This window comes from Bactrocera neohumeralis, chromosome 4, assembly GCF_024586455.1.
Source record: "Bactrocera neohumeralis isolate Rockhampton chromosome 4, APGP_CSIRO_Bneo_wtdbg2-racon-allhic-juicebox.fasta_v2, whole genome shotgun sequence".
Taxonomy (NCBI): domain Eukaryota; kingdom Metazoa; phylum Arthropoda; class Insecta; order Diptera; family Tephritidae; genus Bactrocera; species Bactrocera neohumeralis.
In genome coordinates, this window is record NC_065921.1 from 38912251 (window position 1) to 38933625 (window position 21375).

The 21375-nt window shown below is 37.2% G+C and overlaps 3 protein-coding genes across 3 annotated transcripts; 1 reads left to right on the forward strand and 2 right to left on the reverse strand.

Annotated features, from left to right (window-relative positions):
- Positions 1 to 3692: 3692 nt before the first annotated feature.
- On the reverse strand, positions 3693 to 4675 carry LOC126756431 (uncharacterized). Its single transcript, XM_050469498.1, has one exon. It carries the CDS (start codon positions 4646 to 4648, stop codon positions 3749 to 3751), a length of 900 nt encoding a protein of 299 aa, XP_050325455.1. The 5' UTR covers positions 4649 to 4675; the 3' UTR covers positions 3693 to 3748.
- An 8634-nt stretch (positions 4676 to 13309) lies between these two features.
- On the forward strand, positions 13310 to 14732 carry LOC126756457 (uncharacterized). Its single transcript, XM_050469526.1, is given in 3 exon segments — positions 13310 to 13900; positions 13958 to 14123; positions 14191 to 14732. Coding segments are annotated over 3 exon segments (699 nt in total). The 5' UTR covers positions 13310 to 13442; the 3' UTR covers positions 14266 to 14732.
- A 3132-nt stretch (positions 14733 to 17864) lies between these two features.
- LOC126756432 (larval cuticle protein LCP-30) lies at positions 17865 to 19012 on the reverse strand. The gene is made up of 3 exons (XM_050469499.1): positions 18995 to 19012; positions 18365 to 18921; positions 17865 to 18105 (listed from the first exon to the last, which is right to left on the reverse strand). The coding sequence occupies exons 1-3, from the start codon at positions 19010 to 19012 to the stop codon at positions 17865 to 17867; spliced, it is 816 nt and encodes a 271-aa protein (XP_050325456.1).
- Positions 19013 to 21375: the final 2363 nt, after the last annotated feature.

Here is a 21375-nt window from a genome sequence, read left to right on the forward strand (position 1 = left end):
TGAAGTTTATTTACTGTTAGCTTATTATACTCTCGCAACAAAGTTGCTAAGGAGAGTATTATAGTTTTGTTCACATGACGGTTGTTTGTAAGTCCTAAAACTAAAAGAGTCAGATATAGGGTTATATTTACCAAAGTGATCAGGGTGACGAGTAGAGTTTAAATCCGAATATCTGTCTGTCCATCCGTCCGTCCGTCCGTGCAAGCTGTAACTTGAGTAAAAATTGAGATATCATGATGAAACTTGGTACACGTATTTCTTGGCTCCATAAGAAGGTTAAGTTCGAAGATGGGCAAAATCGGCCAACTGCCACGCCCACAAAATGGCGGAAACCGAAAACCTATAAAGTGTCATAACTAAGCCATAAATAAAGATATTAAAGTGAAATTTGGCACAAAGGATCGCATTAGGGAGGGGCATATTTGGACGTAGTTTTTTTGGAAAAGTGGGAGTGGCCCCGCCCCCTACTAAGTTTTTTGTACATATCTCGAAAACTACTACAGCTATGTCAACCAAACTCTATAGAATCGTTTCCTTCAGGCATTTTCATATATATAAATGGAAGAAATCGGATAATAACCACGTCCACCTCCCATACAAAGGTTATGTTGAAAATCACTAAAAGTGCGTTAACCGACTAACAAAAAATGTCAGAAACACTAATTTTTACGGAAGAAGTGGCAGAAGGAAGCTGCACCCAAGATTTTTTTAAAAATTGAAAATGGGCGTGGCGTCGCCCACTAATGGACCAAAAACCATATCTCAGGAATTACTAATCTAATTAATTTTACAGCAAAATAAAAAAATATGTAAATGACGGATAATGAAATCTCGATTATCACTTTATCATGCGAGAGTATAAAATCTTCGGTGACACCCGAACTTAGCCCTTCCTTACTTGTTTTTAATTAATATTCCGATAAATTTATAGGGTCCGTTAACTTTTGTTCGATTAACTCATCAGTTGTATTCTATATTCTATGTACTGCAGGGATATTGTGCATCGCATTCCAGTGAGGTATGGGCTATAAGGTGCCTGTTTTGGATATGGTTTTAATGAGTAGGTTATTGCCGGAAGCGTTCTCCGTTAATGGCTTCACCCGGTTGTAGAAGCTCTTAATATAGCGCGTTCTTTCGACTATACTCAGCTTGGGCGATAATTTGGATGGCTTTTCCAGGTTCCATTTGATTGTATGAATTTAGTCACGATCCAATGCAAATATGTCTTTTTTTTGTAGCTTTCAGGCAGTAATTCTGCCATATATTTCCTCGGATTTGAATATATTCGACTGCTTTCAGGCGTTTCGAAATGACTGTTTGAGTGACTCGCGAGGTTTTTGACAACAATTTTGACAGAGTAACACTTCTGATCTTCAAACTGTTTTGGTCACTGGAAGATTTTCGTCTTCCAAACCAAAATTACCACTTTTAAATGAATCAAACCACTTTGGCACGTTTGCTCTGCTTGAATATGCTTACCATAAACTTTCATTAAAATCTGAGGACTTTTGGCTGAGGATCTATTCATGATACTTTATTGAAGAAGAACTTCCCTCTAAAATACTTTTTATGCACAAAGAGCGAAATAGTTTAGTGAATTTTTGAATGAAAAAATTATTATTTTAGTTTAGTGTTTCAGATATCCGCTAACAGACCATAAACTACGAAATGTTAGACCGATTGACCTCTAAGTTCAAAAAAATTAATAGGACTGCAAATATTTATGTATTATTATTTTGTAGGTTATGAGTTGAAGAATGTACTTTTACCTGTGATGGTCTACTGTGCCCTCTGCTATTATCACATCACTTCATTAAACCTAGTTAAAACAAAGAGCCTTGGTAAAGGGTTAATGGATGTGGTAAGCTAAAAGTTCTCTGACTGCCATTCACTAGTGGCCAGAAATGATTCTTTTACATATGGGTCAAGCAGCTCACGACTTCCGGTCTTTGACAAAGTATCCTCGGGGTAGCCAAGATAAGAGACCCCCCTTTTGATGACAAACAAACAGTTGTCGCACTCGCGATTAGGCTCCCACGTCAGTGTTGACAGTCATAACTTCGAAGTTGTAGATATTTTCGTATATTTTGGAACCAGCATTAACAGCAACAACAATGTCAGCCTGGGAATCCAACGCAGAATAACTCTTGCCAACAGGTGCTACTTTGGACTGAGTAGGCAATTGAGAAGTAAACTCCTCTCTCAACGAACAAAAACCAAACTCTATAAGAAAGGTTCTTCGAAAGATTTATGGTCCTTTGCGCTGTGGCGAAGGCGAATGTCGCATTCGATGGAACCATGAGCTGTATGAGATATACGACGATATTGATATAGTTAAGCGAATCAATAGACAGGGGCTGCGCTGGCTAGGTCATGTCGTACGTATGGACGAAAATACTCCAGCTCTGAAAGTATTCGACGCAATACTTGCCGGGGGAAGCAGAGGAAGAGCCAGATCTCCACCCCGTTGGAAAGACCAGGTGGAGAAGGACTGTTGTTAACTCAGCTGTAATCGCGTAAGCGGTGTCTACCCCAGTAAAGAAGAAGACCATTATAAAACCCGCCTTAATTAGTCACTTGGGAAAACATTTGTTGCTTGAACATTTTTGCATTCATTTCTCTTAGAAACAGCTTAACCTGGCGAAGACCGGATATTTGTAGCCAGTTATGTCATTTCCTCCATGACTCATAATGCGTGAGGATCACAGCAAAAAAATGTTCCGGTCTCATTGGCTTCATTGCTGCAGCTTTTTTCACTAGAATGTCAATAAGCTCGTAATAACTTCTGATTTGATTTCAATGGAGTAGATGGCTTGAAGAGCTCCTTAACTATCACTGAGAATGACAACAACCAACACAGTTTTCCATCTGGCGTTTTCAAGATTTCTGTAAACCATTGCAGGTTGTGTTTATAGGTACGATAGTGAAATCTTATCAGTGGTTTTTACTGTCCTCTGCAATTTTGACTAATTTTCCAAAATATATAATTAGGTAATGTCGCAGTAGAAAAGAGTATCATTGGTAGATGGTCTTCAATAACATCTCTCCTTATGTCCACATTAGTCTGACACCTCTGGTCTACATCCAGCTAAACATTTGCATATCATCAACGCCTCCATCTCTAGCCCAAGGATGCAGGCGTCCCTATACTAGGTATGAAGGTATCTAATACAGGTTTCAGAGTTTAGACCGTAACCTGGCGCAAGACTCTCTCATCGGTTTTATAAGGTACATCAAAACGTATTATAGTACTCCCATTTGAAGTATGGCTGAAAAGATTCAGCACCTGACTCGTTAATCTTGGTAAAAGTGTTAATTGTCCAAGTTGTTGGTGAAAGTGCATGAATATCAACAGACAACAGAAACTACGATCGATTGCAATTAAAATGAACTGGCGGAGATTTGTATAGAAGAGGAGCTAAAACCGTAATTCTGGAAGAACTCATGGTTAACGAAAAGGGCTTATCAGAAGTGTTTTGACTTTCGAAAAAGAGAGATCGATTTTATTTTAAAATATTGTAATTCATTGTTTAAAGAACTCCTATGCTTCATATATTATTATATATTGACTGAAAATTATTTTATGAGACAATTAGGAATTAACAGAAGAACTTATAAAACAATATGCGTATATTTCTTTATCAAAATCACTTATGCAAATAAGAATTTATGTGAATATGTTGTTTTAGGAGGAGCATTGTAAATTTTTTACAGCATCTAGGGTTTCTATTGAGAATAAAATTGTATTCTATGAGAAATATTCTGGTCCGAGATCATTGGGCTTCAGGCGTAATTGTGCCACTTCGTTATCACATTGCGTTTGCATATCTAGTTTTATCGGAACCTCAAAAAATGAGCTAGTACTCATTGAACTAGGCGCATCTTTGTAATCTCTCGAGTATTGTGAACTTGAAGATGAGTCATCGGGATCATGAAAAGCACGTCGACAAAACTTTCCTAAACGTTCTGTCTGTAATCCTTTGTCCGTATTACACGTACAAGTGTACAGATTTTCACCTAATTCCGTAGACGCTCTGATATTCGACTCAAGAATCTGGCGTCCAATTGCTTCGTCTGGCTCAGTGGCTATATCACTATCCTCATGGCGACAAAATTGCCGTATCCAATCGATCTCTTTATCACAATTAACAAAGCGTAGATGATAAAATGGTGGCGGTATTTTCGTGATGAAGCGACTCTTTTCGACATAAATTCCCTCCTCAGTATCGTAGGTGTTCGGTTGAAGTGACCGCGGACTATAACGTGAAACCGGCTCATTTGGCACAACTGGTGGCAAGTCCATGCAAAGTTCACGCGTATAACGACGATCCGTTTTGCTAAGATAAGTCCAATTAGCGGTATTCAACTTAGCTTTATTGAAATCAGCCTTAAATATCAAACCATCTGGATAGATCATTTTGTTGATGTTAGTCAATTCACCGTTATCGAACTCCCCGATGAATGTAAAAGAATATGGTGCTGCCATAGTGAGACGTCCGATGCCGTGAAAGCGACCACGTCGAAAGAACCCCTGGTATTCGCTGCCATCGGGATATACGTACAGCCCGTAGCCTTCCATGCAATTCAGTGGGTTGTTATAAATACCAACGTAATTGCTGCCAGTACAGAATTTGACGCTTCTCTGCATTTGTTTGTTGTGAGTTTTTCAATTCCTTTTTTTGAGAATAAAAAATTAAATAGTAAAACAAATAGAAAATAAAAAACTTTTCATTTGACAAATCAATGAAGTTAACTGAATTATTATTTCACCATACTGGGGATCAATTTTGAAAGTTTAGGCGAATATTTGCTATTTGTGGTTTCTTAACCCTTATATAATGGTTCAACAAATTGCTTGGATTTTAAAATACTTTCTTCAACTTCTCATTCTCTACTCTCCACGTCTTTTTTGGTGTCGAGTTTGATTTGGATATCGAAATAGATTTTTAAGGACAAAGGAGGGTTGGATTTCTGGTTTGATTTAAGAGAACAATTTAGAAAGTGAAATTTCCTCATATATTTTCATCAGCAATGCCGCCGTTTCTGTAATCAGTTTAAATGAAATAGGTCCTTGGAAGACAGTTCTTCCTTCATAATTAATTACAGAAAGCTGTTTTGTGGATGTTGATATTTGCAACGACCACTTCACTGGGCGTTCTTATATGCGATATGCTGCCAAAAACAAAAAACAATCGCTAAGGTAGTGTACTGGATAAGTCTGAAGCATAAGGGAAGAATGTTTTTCCATCCGAGATTATTCAGAAACGAAGCACTTTTTGCTCTTTGTAACTATGACATAATTTATTACATTTTTCTACCGTGATCATGGTATATTAAGTTTGTCGCGAAGTCTGTAACACGCACAAGGAAAAATTGGAGCCCGTATAAAATATATATCGAAATGATCAGCGTAACGAACTGAATCGATTTAGCCATTCCCGTTGATTTGTCCGTCTGCCTGTATATACCCGAACTAGTCCTTCAGTGTTTGGAAGATCGAACTGAAATTTTGCACAATTTCTTTTCTCAGCACATTTGTCTTAACAGTCGATATCGGGCCCTATTGAAAGTAGCTGCCGTACTGAATGATAAGAGACAGTTTTAAATACGGAAAACTTCTCATTTGACAATATCTCTTTACGAAATTCGCAATGGATTTTCGTCAGTTCAGACTCAAGTCCTTGTACAAAAATCTCTTTTAGTTGGCAATGTACCTGACGTCAGATAATCTACAAAACATCGTTACAATCTCCGAGTATATTGTTCAGATAAAACCACTAGAGCTTATACTTGTATGTATTTAGTTGCCATCAGAATCAGAACAAAAATATTTTTATACCACTTTTAGCTGTAAAAAATGATCATGTGAAGGGTATTGTAGTTGTGGTGAAGTCGAAGTTTTTTCTTGTGTTTAGTTATATTTTTATATAATCGCAACATGTTGCCACAGAATGTCGTGATCAAAAACTGGTAATGGTTTCGCTCCCTGATAGGCTTAATTAAAATATTGCACAACACACTAGGACAATTAAATTAAATGGGACAGATTCTTTTTCACCTGGTCTTTTCAACGGAGTAGAAGTCTTCCTCTTCCTTCGCTTTCCCCGGCGGGTACTGAGTTAAAAATTTTCGGAGCTGGAGTGTTTTCGTCCATTCGGACGGCATGCCTAGCCAGCGTAGGCGCTGTCTTCTAATTCGCTGAACTATGTCAATGTCTTCGTATATCTCTTCCAGCTCATGGTTTCATCGACTGCGGTATGCGCCATTACCAATGCGCAAATGACCATAAATCTTCCCCAGAATCTTTCTCTCGAAAACTCGTAATGTCGACCCATCAGAAGTTGTCATCGTCCATGCCTCTGCACTATATAGCAGGACGCGAATAATGAGTGACTTCTAGAGTTTGGTTTTTGTTCGTTGAGAGAGGACTTTACTTTTCAATTGCCTACTTAGTCCGAAGTAGCACCTGTTGACAAGAGTTGTTCTGCGTTGGATTTCGAGACAAGTTTCAAGATAGACGAAATTATCTACGACTTCGAAATTATGACTGTCAACAGTAACGTGGGAACGTAGTCGCCAGTGCGATGACTGTTGGTTTGATGATACGAGATATTTCGTCTTGCCCTAGTTCACTACCAGACCCATTTGCCTCGCTTCCTTATACATTCAGGAGAAAGCAGAACGAACGGCGCGGTTGTTGAGGCCAATGATACCTTATTTATTTCCACTAAATAATTATGTAAGATGCATACATTTCACTTACAAAATGAGACAGAAGGGCTTTACAATCATTAAAACCAAATACAATTTGCACGCATATTTCTTTCAGGCTAATCCTTATCAAGTCAAAACAATTTTCAAATCAGACTTTAACTTTTCAAGCCCTGATATATCGAATAAGTGAACCTTACATGGACTGAAAGGCATAAGATCGTCAAACTGTAATATATAGAAAATTGTTGAAATTCAAAAATGACAATTTTCATATAATACACGTAGAGTACCCTTAAGTCATATGTCATAAATTAATGTCGGGTCATCATATCTAATATAATAATTTAAACTTATGTTTGACCCTTAAGTCATATGTCATAAATTAATGTCGGGTCATCATACCTAATATAGGAATTTAAAACTGTATAGTTTGTTGACTTGAATGGTTAAAATCAACCTACGAATTGCCTCAACCCTTATACCAATTTTGAATGGCAGTATAAAAAAAATCATTCAAAGTACTGGCCATATGTTTTTACACATTTTGACCTACTTTCTGGCAACTTGGGGATACCGTGCCAATATAAATCTTCGTTTTTTGACTTTCACCAGGTTTTAGAAGCTCATAATTTACCACACTCTTATGATCTTAACAAACATAGAGCATTGCCTTCTTACAGAATCGATCTGTTTTTACAGACGATGTTGTTGCATGTCACATGAAACCTATGATTTTCTTAGTTAAGGATTCTAAAAATAAATCAATTTTTCATCGCCAGTGACAATTCGATGATGATTTTCTTTCCTGTCTTTGAAGCAAAATTTCACATTTTCTCCACTTTTGGATCTTTCCCATAGCTTTCAAACGGTCTGAAATTGTACATTGTGCAACGTTTAACTTGGTTGCCATTTCCATTTGACTTGGACTCATCTTCGTTTATATTGATAGATGTCATGCCAACCAAACAAAGAAAAAATTAAGGCTCGTTCACAACAAATGTCCCTACCAACACATTCGTATCATGACGTTCACTTCATACCGGTACACCATGCCACATATATGTATATAATGTTTTCGTTTGACATGCCATCTTTTGGAGCTTTTTTTTGGTTAACCCCTATATACGAGTATAAGATAAAGTTTCCGATCCACTGGTTATCTGGCTTGGTTGAGTTTATATCACATATTTCCAATTTGAGTTAGAAAAGTTGATTTTAGTATATAGTATGTTATATCCAGGATACCAAATATGTTTGTGCTCCATTCACGATTTCGTCAAATAATTCTTACGCAACATTTGTTAAAATAAAGTTAAAAGTTTCCTTAGAAATTGCGAGAATATAAAGTGTTCGGTTACAGCCGTACTGAGATCTTCCTTACTTGTTAATTTATCGCTTTATATGGTTTTCATTGCCTTTCGGATCACTCCGTGCAATGAACTGCAACTTTCATATACATATGTATATATCAATACATATGTACATCCGTATGTACCGATATATGCGTCGCTAGTCGCAAATGTTTTTGTCAGCGCCTATAATACCAATTTTTTAATTGTGTTAATTTTTCATTCATGTCATTTTCTTTCACTCTTTTATTCACACTTGAAATCGGAGCTGAATTTATGACCTGTACTTGTATGTGCATAAGTATTTGTTTGCTTGTAAATTTGTTGAATAAGTTCAATTAATATCACAGCCATAAAGATTTATTTCGTCTATATATTAAGTACATTAAATGAGATAATGAAATAAATTTATAAAAAGTGGGAAATAACCTGCAAAAATATACCAGTGTATAGAGAATACAAACAGGCAAGATGATAGGGCTTTACAGGAACAACAGGAGGGGTGTTGGATGTATATTATGTGTTTTGATAAGAGTATTGGAGTATAGTATACAATTTTACCATTCGGTATTAAAAATTTGTGATTTCATAACGAATCTACCCCGTGTACTAACGTTATATGAAACATGTCTATAAAATACCTCATCAAATAACTTAGTGGAAGTTAACTGCAAATTCAAAAGTTTTAATATCACCATAGTCTTTCTAAGACCTTAACTTCATTGTCTTTAAATAACCTCAAACACAAAAGGTTTTTCATAACATCAAAAGGCACCATTCGAAGATTCGGGATACATTTACCTTAGTGGCACGACCATTCGTGATGTTATTTCGATGATTGAGGTCTGCTTGCACAATTGTGCTATGATATGCCTGTTCTAACATATTCTCATACATTGTATTTTTGGGTGAAATGGGAAGATAATGCTCAAAGTGCGTTGATTTACTAAAGAAACACGTCAGATACATTAAATTATATAATAGTATAGACTAAACGGAAGGGTTGTATGGAAGTGGGTCTAAAATTTTCCTATGGCCAGGAACTCAAATTACAGATAAGTGGAATTGACTTGCTGATTGATTACTTAAAGCCTTCTTGCAATTGTTGACTACGCTGGAATTAATCTTTGGCGGCAATGCTAGCGAAGTTGTTTGGCTATCCGTGTATGCAATGTGACACAAAAGAAAAAAAGGAAATTGTAATTTAAATTCCCAATGATATTTCAAAAAAAATTATCTGCAATTTTTACCGAACATAGAATTTGTCTCAAATTTTGTATTTCTAACGAAATTTCGTTGCGAATGTTGAAGGCTTACGGTGATTAAGTTTTATTAAAAACACAAGCTTACGAGTGATACAAAGCCTTCAAAGACCGTCGAGAGATCGTTGAAGATCTCTGGCGTTGTTCTGATGGAAGACAAAGCCCTTTTTTTTAATTAGTTTTGGCCGTTTTTTCGATTGTTTGCTTCAATCTCATCAGTTGTTGACAGTAAAATGTAGAATTAATCGGTCGACCAGGCTTTCCAATCCCACTAAAGCATCTGCATAACCTTTCGAGGCGTCAATCCTGGCTTTGCCACTATTTGTTGAGCTTCATCATGCTTGGACCATGATTTTTTTCGCACATTATTGTCGTATTTGATCCACTTTTCCCCTGTTACCATTCGCTTCAGAAGTAGATTCGTAGATGTTAAATCGGTCAATTAAATTTTTCACAGACAATTCATGTGGTGTGACCAGAGCGAGGTGCATCTTTCACATAAAAAATTTCCAGAGCAGAAGCACGCGAACCATTGTTGTGCTTCACGAACTGATATTTTATTTTTATTAGTGGCTTGTGTGGCATTATTCCCTTTTTTATACAAAAATTTCAATGTATTACAAATTTCTTCATTATTTTCACTCATTTTTGAAATTTGATTCTGTTAAATGAAGCTTAAAATCTAACCTTTCCTGCACTATATGGTATGACACAATGTGATTGGTAGCACCGGAGATATACGACTGCAACGACATCTATGGACAAAATACAAAAAGACTTTTTCCACTACCCATTATTAAAAAAGTGAAAATAATGGTGTTTAAAAATCGTCGGACAAGTGTTCGAGAGATGGCAAGAAAGCTCGACATCTCTCTCGAGACCATTCGATTGATTTGGTGGATATTTTGGGTATGAAACGCGTTCTTGCTCGACTCTTCCTGGTAAAGCTGATTTTTTTTACCGTAAATACGTCTCTTTAGACATGCTTGATCGTGAAAATTCCGCCTCATGGAGAGCATTATAACACGCGTCGGAATGGAATGTTTCAAGTCGAACGAAGAGATAAAACAAAATTCGCTAAAGGAGCTGAACTTCACATATATGTGGACAGACAAAATACCCTCGACCACCACAAGAACCCTTCTTCCTCTTAATTGGCGTAGACACCGCTTACGCGATTATAGACGAGTTAACAACAGCGCGCCAGTCGTTTCTTCTTTGCGCTACGTGGCGCCAATTGGATATTCAAAGCGTAGCCAGGTCCTTCTCCACCTGGTCCTTCCAACGGAGTGGAGGTCTTCCTCTTCCTCTGCTTTGCCCGGCGGGTATAGCGTCGAATACTTTCAGACCATTCGGACAACATGACCTAGCCAGCGTAGCCGCTGTCTTTTAATTCGCTGAACTATGTCAATGTCGTCGTATATCTCGTACAGCTCATCGTTCCATCGAATGCGATATTCGCCGTGGCCAACGCGCAAAGGACCGTGTATCTTTCGCAGAACTTTTCTCGCGAAAACTCGCAACGTCGACTCATCAGTTGTAGTCATCGTCCAGGCCTCTGGATATCAATATCATCGGCATACGCCAGCAGCTGTACACTCTTATAAAATATGGTACCTTCTCTATTTAGTTCTGCAGCTCGAACTATTTTCTCCAGAAGCAGGTTGAAGAAATCGCACGACGGAGCGGAGAACCCGTAGAACATTATAGACAATGTTGTCGTAAAACCATGAGAACAACTTTGTTGAGAGATCAATGGTTCATCTGTATAAAAAATAATATACGTTATTATTAAAGTATTTTTTATAAATGTCCTCCATTTTAATAAACTATAAATAATAAATATAATTTCCCTATCGTAACTTGGAATTATGATGCGTCATTCCTAGTTAGTTCGGAAATACTTCTGTTTATGGAATTCCCCACTAAATATACGACTTTGCACGTACGACACAAGCACATTACTTTCAATCTCTAATCCGGAGGCGTCACATTAATTAGACCGATGGGAAAAATATGAATTTGTTGTTACAACAACATAGCAAACTGTCAAATATATTCTAGAATACACAGTTATGTGTGCATTTGTATTTGTGCGAGTGTACTTCGGAGTCTTCGTATTCAAAAACAAGCAGGCTTGGAAACATTGTTTCGCATTCCATACCACTTCACGCGTAATAATTTTCGTATTAAACGACTGTGTTTCGTCTTGAAGTGATAATTAATACACACACACGTATACAGTGTTACATATCGTTGCGGTTTACCAGTGTTGCAAAAGACCGTGCGGAGTTACATTAATTTGTCTTAGTGGGCTCAAATTAAAAAAAAGGAGTATATATCTGATACATTTATTTAAACGAAATCAGCTTTGATTGACGCGGTTTTTATATTAGTAAAAAGTGTAAATAGAAATCAGCTGATCGAATTAAATTCAGAACAGATAGAAAGAACTATAAGTGCGAAGTTCGTTTTCCATTTTTTTTGGTTATTATGCACTGCACTCTTCCCATAAAATAACCTTAGATTTCAGGAACTTTTTATAAATTTTCCTAAGCCCTAAAAATTATATCCAGAAAATATATTTAATCAGTAAATTTGCTCTGAAACACTGTTTTTGAAAACATCTCTGACATTCCGAATGAGTTAAAAAAATCCAACCATTCGCCCTCCTGCGAACCCCTTAGGAAAATATGGATCTGCTACAGTAATATGACTAAGATTCTGCCTAAATTCCAGGCTTAAGTATACTTCGTAAATTAGTCTCATAGATAGAATAACAAAGAACTTTTCGCAACGGGTTAAATATAATATTTGCTACATAAATTTATAAGGGGTGATCCAATTAGTTCGAGTAGTTATTTGAACAGTGTGATCATTTTGGCTGATTTCCTGAAGTCACATCCCTTTTTAAGTGAAAATAAACTCCTATGTCGTTCACTTCTTAGCTTTTTTAGTTCAGAGGCCCGCTGCGCTGCGCATAACTGTAGCTTTAAAAACAACTCCAAAGCAGCTCCTGAACTGGTACTAAACCTACCACCTATAGACCTCATCGCTAGAAACTGCGCAACCAAATTGGCGGGCGACTACTGACTGCAAGAGAATTTACATACAGAACTTTGGGACATAGCTCGGTGGGTAATGGCGGTTGGGCGAACATTGACTGCATGATCCCACTTTTCAACTGAGAAAGAAGGTTCGAAGAAAACATAGAAAATGATGGCTTGCTTAAATGTATGTTAGCTACGCGCAACACTCTAAACATTTATACGGATATTTCATATTTTAAGTTTCCGGACCACTGCATATTTCAAGCTGAGGTATTTGCTATTGCGAAAGCCGCAGAGCGTGGCTCTAATGCAGCCGTAGGCAATTCCAGTCAACATCTACGGAGACAGCCACGCAGCAATCAAGACAGTAACCTCGTATCGCATATCGGCCAGAACTGTCTTACTTGACCAGGGCAACAGTGGAAAGTGTTGCCAGAGACAGGCAACTCTACTTCTACTGAGTGCCAGGGATGATACATTGAAGGAGACATCGATAATGTTGCCGCAGAGTCTGTTAAAATTCGTGTGAAGCGCAGTCATCCTATATGATGATGGACCTAGCAACTCCCTCTGGTATCGTAAAAGTCCAAAACTGGTCTATTCGTGGTTTGTTCGTCTACCAGATTAACCTAACCTAAACTTTAAGTTTCGTGAGCAAGGCTTTGAACATTCGAACTTTAAAATTTAAAATAAACGCAATAGCTTTTAATTGGTAGTTTTGCAGCACCCTTTATAAATCAGTGAGCGCCAATGACAACCTATCAGCTGGAGGCAAGACAAACGCGCATAACTCACAACGTCTAAATTCCAAAGTGGCGCTCCACTAATCAAGCGCTATAATTGTGCGAGTTAATAAATTCGAGAAAATATTTGCTTAGCCAATGAAAATAAATACCAACAAAAAGGAAAACCGCATGCAATGTGGCCGCAATTTCGTAGTTCAGTATCGTGTGAACTGTTGTAGGCGTCGAATCGCGCGGCCGGCGTGGCGTATACGTGATAATTCGATAATCTAAGCTAAGCTCTCTCTCTAGTAATTTCCCCGCACTATTATCCTGCGTGGCACTATGATTTCTCACTCTTCCACATATACAAAACTAGCCATTTTATTGCTATATCTATTACAAACGATCCACTGTCGCCCACAAGACACGGAGGCAAACGGCTCCCCGATTAATCCACTGCGTAATGGTCGTTACATACCAGAGTTGCATGGCGCTGACCGTGGCAAATATATACCCGACGAAAGCGGTAAATATCATCATGTTAAAGTGCCCTATAACGGTGGCTATGGAGATCGCGGCCAAATGTATGTTCACGATGCTCGTGGGCTGCCGCTACATCAATTCGGCACGCTCAATGGCTTCCAACTGGGACCGAAGGATCATTTGCGCTTCTCTGTGGATTTCAATTTCGACGGCAGTGGTTGGCAAATCGTGCAGTTCGAGTGGATAAATGACGATGACGTCAAAAAACATTACGACTACAAGTATGAAAATCAACTATGGCCATCGGATTATGGTAAGTGTGAAGAGTTGCAGGAGTAACAGTTTTGAAAAAATAAAACTTTATTTTTCATTAGATGTGAATGCTGATGTGATGTGAATGCTGATGTGGAAGCGACTGCGACAGAGAAGCCAGAGGAGCCAGAGGAAGGAGATACGACTAATGTGCACGTCTCGGGCGAGTACCAAGATGATATCTATAATGTGAAATATACGAATGACAATGAGCTAAATGCTCCGAGTGTAAGCCAACTCACACAAAGTTTTTGTTTTTGCTTTCATGATAGCCTGACTCATTTTATTTCTACAGCAATTCAACATTCAAGCGACTATAAGTGATGTACTCGATTACGTTCAGACAAATGTGTTACCCACACTAACGTAAAAGGCGACGATTACTCTGCTCAAAGAAATACTATTTTTCTACTACTAATTTTATATCACTCTGGTAATATACTATGACTAATATCTTGACCGTGAAAAACTGGTACATAAAATATTTTATTGACAATAACAACACGTAATTGTTTGAAGCTTTTCATCGTTTTCATCGAGCTTCTTTACTTTTCTTCAATTGGAGAGTCGATTTGGAGACTTCCTATGTGAACAAACATAATTTATTGTTATTGTAAAAGAGTCTTCTGACATAATTTCTGAACAAAAAACCATTTAGAACAACTACATATAATGCTTCCAAAACTTTATTGCCTCTTGAAAATGTTCATCTGAAAGTTTCTGCTCTAAATTTTTTGTATTATTTGTATTCAATCGTTTAATGTATGTTTATGTAAAATCATGTACAACTTATTAGCCACAGCAATGAAATAAAATATATACGTTGCCAAGAATTAATTCAATGCTTTCAACTACAAAGTTACAAAGTTTAATGTCCTCAAGTCAGATGAAATCGTACGGCTTCGAAACATGCATTTTGCACCAACCATATCTTCTGATGTGGAAAATCGTTAAAGAATCGACTGACCCAACAAACGAAGTCGGCGAAAAATCATTAAAGAACAAATTTTTCATGAATAGTTGAGACTCGAAGACTCTGTGCAAATCGGGTTCAGCGAGAGCTGACATCCTGGACAAAGTATTGATGAAATCGTTGTGTCAAAACTTCTATATGAAATTTGAGTTTCGATATGCTTTCGTATTCACTCCGGTTTTAGCTTCAGCGACTTTTTCCTGTTTGTTCAGAAATACTTTTATATGGAAAACCGATTCTTATATTGTCAAGAAGTTGAAAGATTCCTAAAGCCTGCCTATCGTTCACAACCGAATTCTTAACATCAAAATCGAATTTGAAAAACATGTGTATTTTCAGCCTGCCTGTAGTATAATTATTTGTCAATTGAAGACTCCAAGAGAGATGATCTATTAGCTTGATACTTTGCTTTGTTTGATATCAATATCGCGGTGAAGTGTGAAATAAGTCTTGGTGCTATTCATGGTAGTAGTATTGTTTATTGTAAAAAAAACAAAATATTCTATGGATTTTAGAATTTACCTTTTTAGGTTGAATGCTCTTAGGGAAAAATTTCCTGTATTTGTATTACCGAAGTAACATACGTGTTAAGAAAACTTGAGAATTACAGTTTTTTATGTGTAAATGCATTGTTCTTAGCCTGATTAGAATAAGTATTTGCTAAAATCTGTCAATAATAATTAAGGGTGTGGTCAATTATAGTTTTTGGCACCTAAAGCTATTTTCTTAAAATGGACTCTAGATATTTTATATTTTTCATTTGAATAATGGTGAAAGCAGAGAAGAACAAGTAAAAACGTTAACTTTGGTTGTACCGAATCCATAATACTCCTCAGAAGTACAACATATTTCTTATAAGAACTTGATATTGTATGCCGTGTAGTATATGGAAAAGTTCTAAGAGATAAGACTAATTGAACAATCCATCTCCTTAGAGAAATAATTAAATGGCCGTTAAGGCAAAAAGGTTCACAGCTCTGCTGTTCGACACTAAAAGAATGTAAGCAATCCACCGACCCGTCCAATGAGGGAGACTTCTGAAATACTATTAGAACTCTATGTATAGCCTTTTTGTTGTGCTGTTTTTGAACACAATCTGTGAGGTTCTGCAAATAAATGGGAAAATTAATAATGAAATTCGTGTAAAGAAACCTATGATGTCTTTAATTACACAAGAAAATCTTTGGCAAATACTAAGGGCATTTATATGGTTATATTAAACGATCATCGTTAGAACAACCCCGATATATGGAAGGCGAAATTGGTAAAATAAATATGTGGAGAGTGCTGTATGAAAATGTTATAGGGATCTTTAGATCGTGTTGCACAGATGTGCTATTTTTGTAAGGTGTAAATGCCTATAGATAATTATATTTGAAGTAGTGTCGACAATCTTATTTAGGGGTGCAACTATTTTGAAATTAGAAATAAAAAAAGATATTAAAATAAAATAATATTCTACATAATTTAATTTTTCAAACAGAAATATAAAAATTTCAGCTACAGCATTTTAAAGTGCAGCAGCTCAGTTCAATCAGCACCATTAGTATATCCCTTAACACGATTTCCTCTTTAGAATATTTTCCAAATTTGTTTGAGTGATTATTAAGGTTAGGTTAAGATATCGATCCTAAGGGGGATTTCACTTGGATAGCTTAGAGCCCTGGTCTGTTCAGATACCCATAAACTCCTAAAAACTGGATCATAACATCATTACAGATCGGAAAAACGTTTTCATCCTGTCTGAATGTTGTTGAAACGACTTATACCAGTTTTGCCTAAGTTTTTATGCAAATGATACAATAATCAATTTTTTGATATAATCAAAAATCGAATTTTAGCAGTCCAAAAACAATCAACATTTTGGGTAAAATTCAACTTTTTGTGTAAACGCCACTTTTTGCCAAGTTTTGATTTTTGGTTTCGACCGTACGTTATTGTACAGACAATATCTTTTAGTCATGCATTTTTGTTTTAGTATTCATTCACGAACCGGAAGGCTGGAATCATTGCAGCAGTGAAAGACTTTCGGAAACGTATCTAATTTTTTCTGCTGTGTTTTTTTAATATTTCAAAATAATTGAAAAATTAGTTTTTTGTTTTTTCAATTTCCAAACATCGCCTCTCTTAGGCTGCCCAACGAGCCCCTTAAGAGAATAACTGCAGCTAATTAAGTGGTGCTAACATTCTTAGTAGATAGGATGCAAAACTAGATACCTATATATACGTATGAAAACGAATTCAACATGACAGAAATATCTCTTTATAAGATCTAACATGTAATGTAATATTTGCAACTAATGGGTGTGGTAGTGAACGAGGGTAGCTCCTGTCATAGATAATTTCGTCTAATTTGGAATTAGCATTAACACTAACAACAACAATTGATAAGTAAAGTCCTCTCTCGACGAACAAAACCCAAACTCTATAAGTCACTCATCTTCCCGTACTGTAGGGTGCGTAGGCATGGACAATGACATCTTCTGATGAGTCGGCCTTGGATGTGTTTTAGAGAAAATTTTTCGGAGAGTGTATGGTCTTTTGCGCATTGGTAACAGAGAGTACCGTAGACGATGGATATACGGCGACATTGTTCAACGAATCAAGAGACAGCGGCTACGCTGGCTAGGGATATGTTGTCCGAATGGTCGAAAACACTCCAGCTCTGAGAGTATTCGACGCAGTACTCGCAGGGGGAAGCAGAGGAAGAGGAAGACCTCCACTACATTGAAAAGACCAGGTGGAGAATGATCTGGTTACACTTGGAATCACCAATTGGCGGCAAACAACGAAAGGAAAGAAAAAAGATGAAGAAGATACATATTTTGATATTTCTCCGAAAGCGCAGATAAATATATTTCAAGAAATATTCGTATTATTTTACAAACGATTGCAAAATGTTTGTATTTAATCTAACATTCAACGGAATTTATTGATGAAAAATAATTTAGACCACAAGTATTTAATGAAATTAATATAAATACAATTTGACGTAACTAATTCTTGGCGTTCGCAGCCAAGTATGCCAATAGTTTGGCAACATATGGTGGTGGAGTAGGTATATGTGCACCACGCGCCACAAAACCATTATCGTCGGCCACATAATCGACACGGTAGAGCACACCATCATCGCCGGTGTACTCGTAAAAGCCCGTCGAACGTAAACCTTCCTTTTCCGGAGCTAATTGTTCGATGCGTCCACTTTCCTCCGCCAAAATGCCATTCTCTGTTTCATAACTGGAAAAAAATTAAATTTGCAATTATTTCAAAGCATACTTTCTGGCTGTGGTGTGAAGTGAAGGAAATACTGTTAATAAACAGTGAAGTTATTGCAACAGCATGCTGTTAACTACAGTGCTTACTGCGCTGTTAATTTGAAATAATAATGTTAGAGTTTTTTTATACATTTTTTAAGGGGCGCATGGATTTCTAATGCTTAATAGCGAGTTAGTCGAAAGTTTTCATCACTTATTTATGTTGCACTGAGAACACTTACATATATTGATACCCGTCCTTCTCCTCCTTATCGAAAAGCTGCAGAATGCGCCAACCACCACCACCCTCACCCGTTCCGCTGCCCTTTGGTAGTGCTGGTGTAACAGCGGTGGTTTTAGGTGTCGGTCTTCGTGTTGTTGTTGTTCGCGATGCCAAATTCGCGCGATTACCAGCTGAACCAGCCGAACTCAGCGCATTACCGCCCGCACGTGACCGCCCAGCGCCACCGAACGCACCGGACGTACCGGCGCCACCACCGCCAGGTCCAAACCGGTTCTTGTCGCCTTCATATTGCCCACCGGCGCGATCGTCATGCACATAGGGCACATCTTGGTGCACATACCGTCCATCATTACCACCGCGATAGCGTCCATCGCTTGCGCCCCGATAACGCCCATCATTACTCGGACGATAACGTCCGTCGCCAATGACCGTAGGACGGAGACGTGTTGTACGTGGGCGCTGATAATAAGGCAGCGTGGGCGTGGGACGATAGCGTCCATCGTTCTGCGCGCTCGCAACAGCGACGAGCCCCACTACACCTACTAAGCCGACTAGCTGTTTGGAAGAATCAATGGTGGTAATCCTGTTTATCTGCGCTGTAATCCTGGCATGAGACGTGCGTACTTACCGTTACTTTCGACCACATGACTAGTTCTCACGCGTTAAATAAATGAAATGAATATGAAAATCAGTTGCTGCTGCTTTTATAAACGCACCACCAATTTAGCGGCCGGTTGCGTTTCTGAGCGAGTCATTGTTGTTCGCGAGCTAACGGAAGCGTGGGTAAATGGAACGGTTGCTGAAATCTCGTTTAATTGAACGCATTTACTTGCAACAATAAAGTGTCGCATTTTACGATGTTGATATTGATGTTCATGGTGCACCAGTGCTGATGAGCTGAAAAGATGCGCAAACGAAAATGACGAAACTCATTCTAGGCCTTAGCTACGATACTGAAGAGTGCGTTACTTCTCACACTGGCAATGTCTGCCATTTCTTGTATTTGCAGCAGTGTTGGTGTAAAATATCCGTTATTGGATATATGTATGTATGCTACATATTCGTTTATGTATAGTCGTCTGTAAAAAGCGGTTGCATCAAAATGTCGCATGGTATTTAATATGAATAACTTAGTGTTTAAACTCTTATGTAAGGCAATGCCACTAATGAGTTGAACGATAAAAACTGTACAATGAATACGAAATTGTGGTACATCAAATAATAATGGTGTCGCAACTAGTCTAGTATGCCGATACAATTTTCTTATTCGCATGGAAGAGTTGGATTCAGTTTTTATGGAGTTTTCTAGATGACTTATGATGACATCCAAATTAATTTTATCGCCTTAAAAGTAACGTCCATTTGAAGCGATGCACATGTGCCAACGCTTCTTCTAATCGTCAAAACATATTTTATAGGCACTTTTTGAGATGGTCTTCAGCTCTCGCGTCGAATTTGTTTTGATGTCTTCAATTGAGTCGAAGCGTGTTCCCCGAAGTGGATATTTCAGTGTGGAAAGATAAAAGACACAGGGGGCCATATCTGGTCAATACGGTGCTTGCTCAATGATATTTGTTGAGTCTTTGGCCAAAATTTAACACACTCAATTTTCAGGTCGTTAAAAAATAAAAGAAATAGTCATCAATAGTCAACTCATACACTGACCGAAATATTCGACAAAAAGTTTGTTAGAAAACCGAAAATCATTATACATATGTAGTTTATAGAAGTTGACTGTGGTATCGACCCGTTTTTATCTATTTTTGCCAATGCTACATACTATTCATATGCCATAATACTAATAAAATGTTCCTTGAGGTTCATCAAAGTACCATCAGCAATCACGCGGATGTTAAATGTTTGTTATATGGGGGCTAGGTCAAGTTTTCTCCCAAACTTATTCATTTCAGGAACAAAGTTACATTGTTATAAGCAAACTATTATACTCTTAAGTAAGATGTTGCAAGAGTATAATAATTTCCCAGCAGTCTGAGATCGTAAGAGGAAAAGGTCCCTCCTATTGATCCTGGTTGAAATTTTAAGAGATTACATGGGTTTTCTCGGGTAAAAAACAGCCTTTTTCAACAATTTATTTTCTCATGTAAAAAATTAAATATAGGAAATAATAATAATAAATATAAAAAAATAAAGGAAAAATTTGAAAATTGGTTTTTTGGCAGACAATTTTACAAAAAATAAGGTTAAGTTTTTCAACTGTAAATCGAAAAGAAAATATACCATTCAATCAAAAGTTCTCACGTTAAAATATCCGATTTGTTTGCAAGTCAGCAGGCTCTCTGTTTGTTCATACCTCGACTTTCTGATGTTTTCAAAAATGTATTCATTATTATAAAATGGTACCTTTGATCAGAAAATGTAAAAAAGTATTTACACTTTTTACGTTTAGGCTTCTGCACTAGCCACTAAAAAAGTATAATCTCCGTCTTTCACAGTTCGTCCAAAAAATCAAAATGCTTTCTTCAAACTGAATTCAATTTTAGTTCTATATAGTACATAACTTAAGGGATCGTGTCAATGTGAATTTTTCGAAAAGTCAATTTTTTTGTTGCATTATCGGATAGTTCACACAATAGTAAACATTCTCTCAAATTTTGAAATTGAAACTCAACTTATTACGGTTGCTACAGCGTTTCTTGTAGAAAGGGAACAGAGTGGGGAACAAAGCGACTCCAATCTTTAAGCGCGTTTTTCTAAGAATAGTATTTTTCAAAACGGTTTCCACTCTCAAAAGAAGAGTTTTGAAGATATCTAGTTTCAATTTGAGCGAAAATGTTTAACGTCATTCGCTATCGCGCTATGGAAGCGTTTATCTTTTCTTTAAATCTTCCTATTTTCATCAATAAAAAACTGTCGATAAACGGGCAAAAATCGATATTTTTTGTTCAAACCGCCGCTATTTTGTCAAATTTCAAAAAACCAACAAAAGCTTCCATAGCGTGATAGCGACTTTCCTAAGGATTAATAATCTTTTTGAAATTTTTGTTTCAG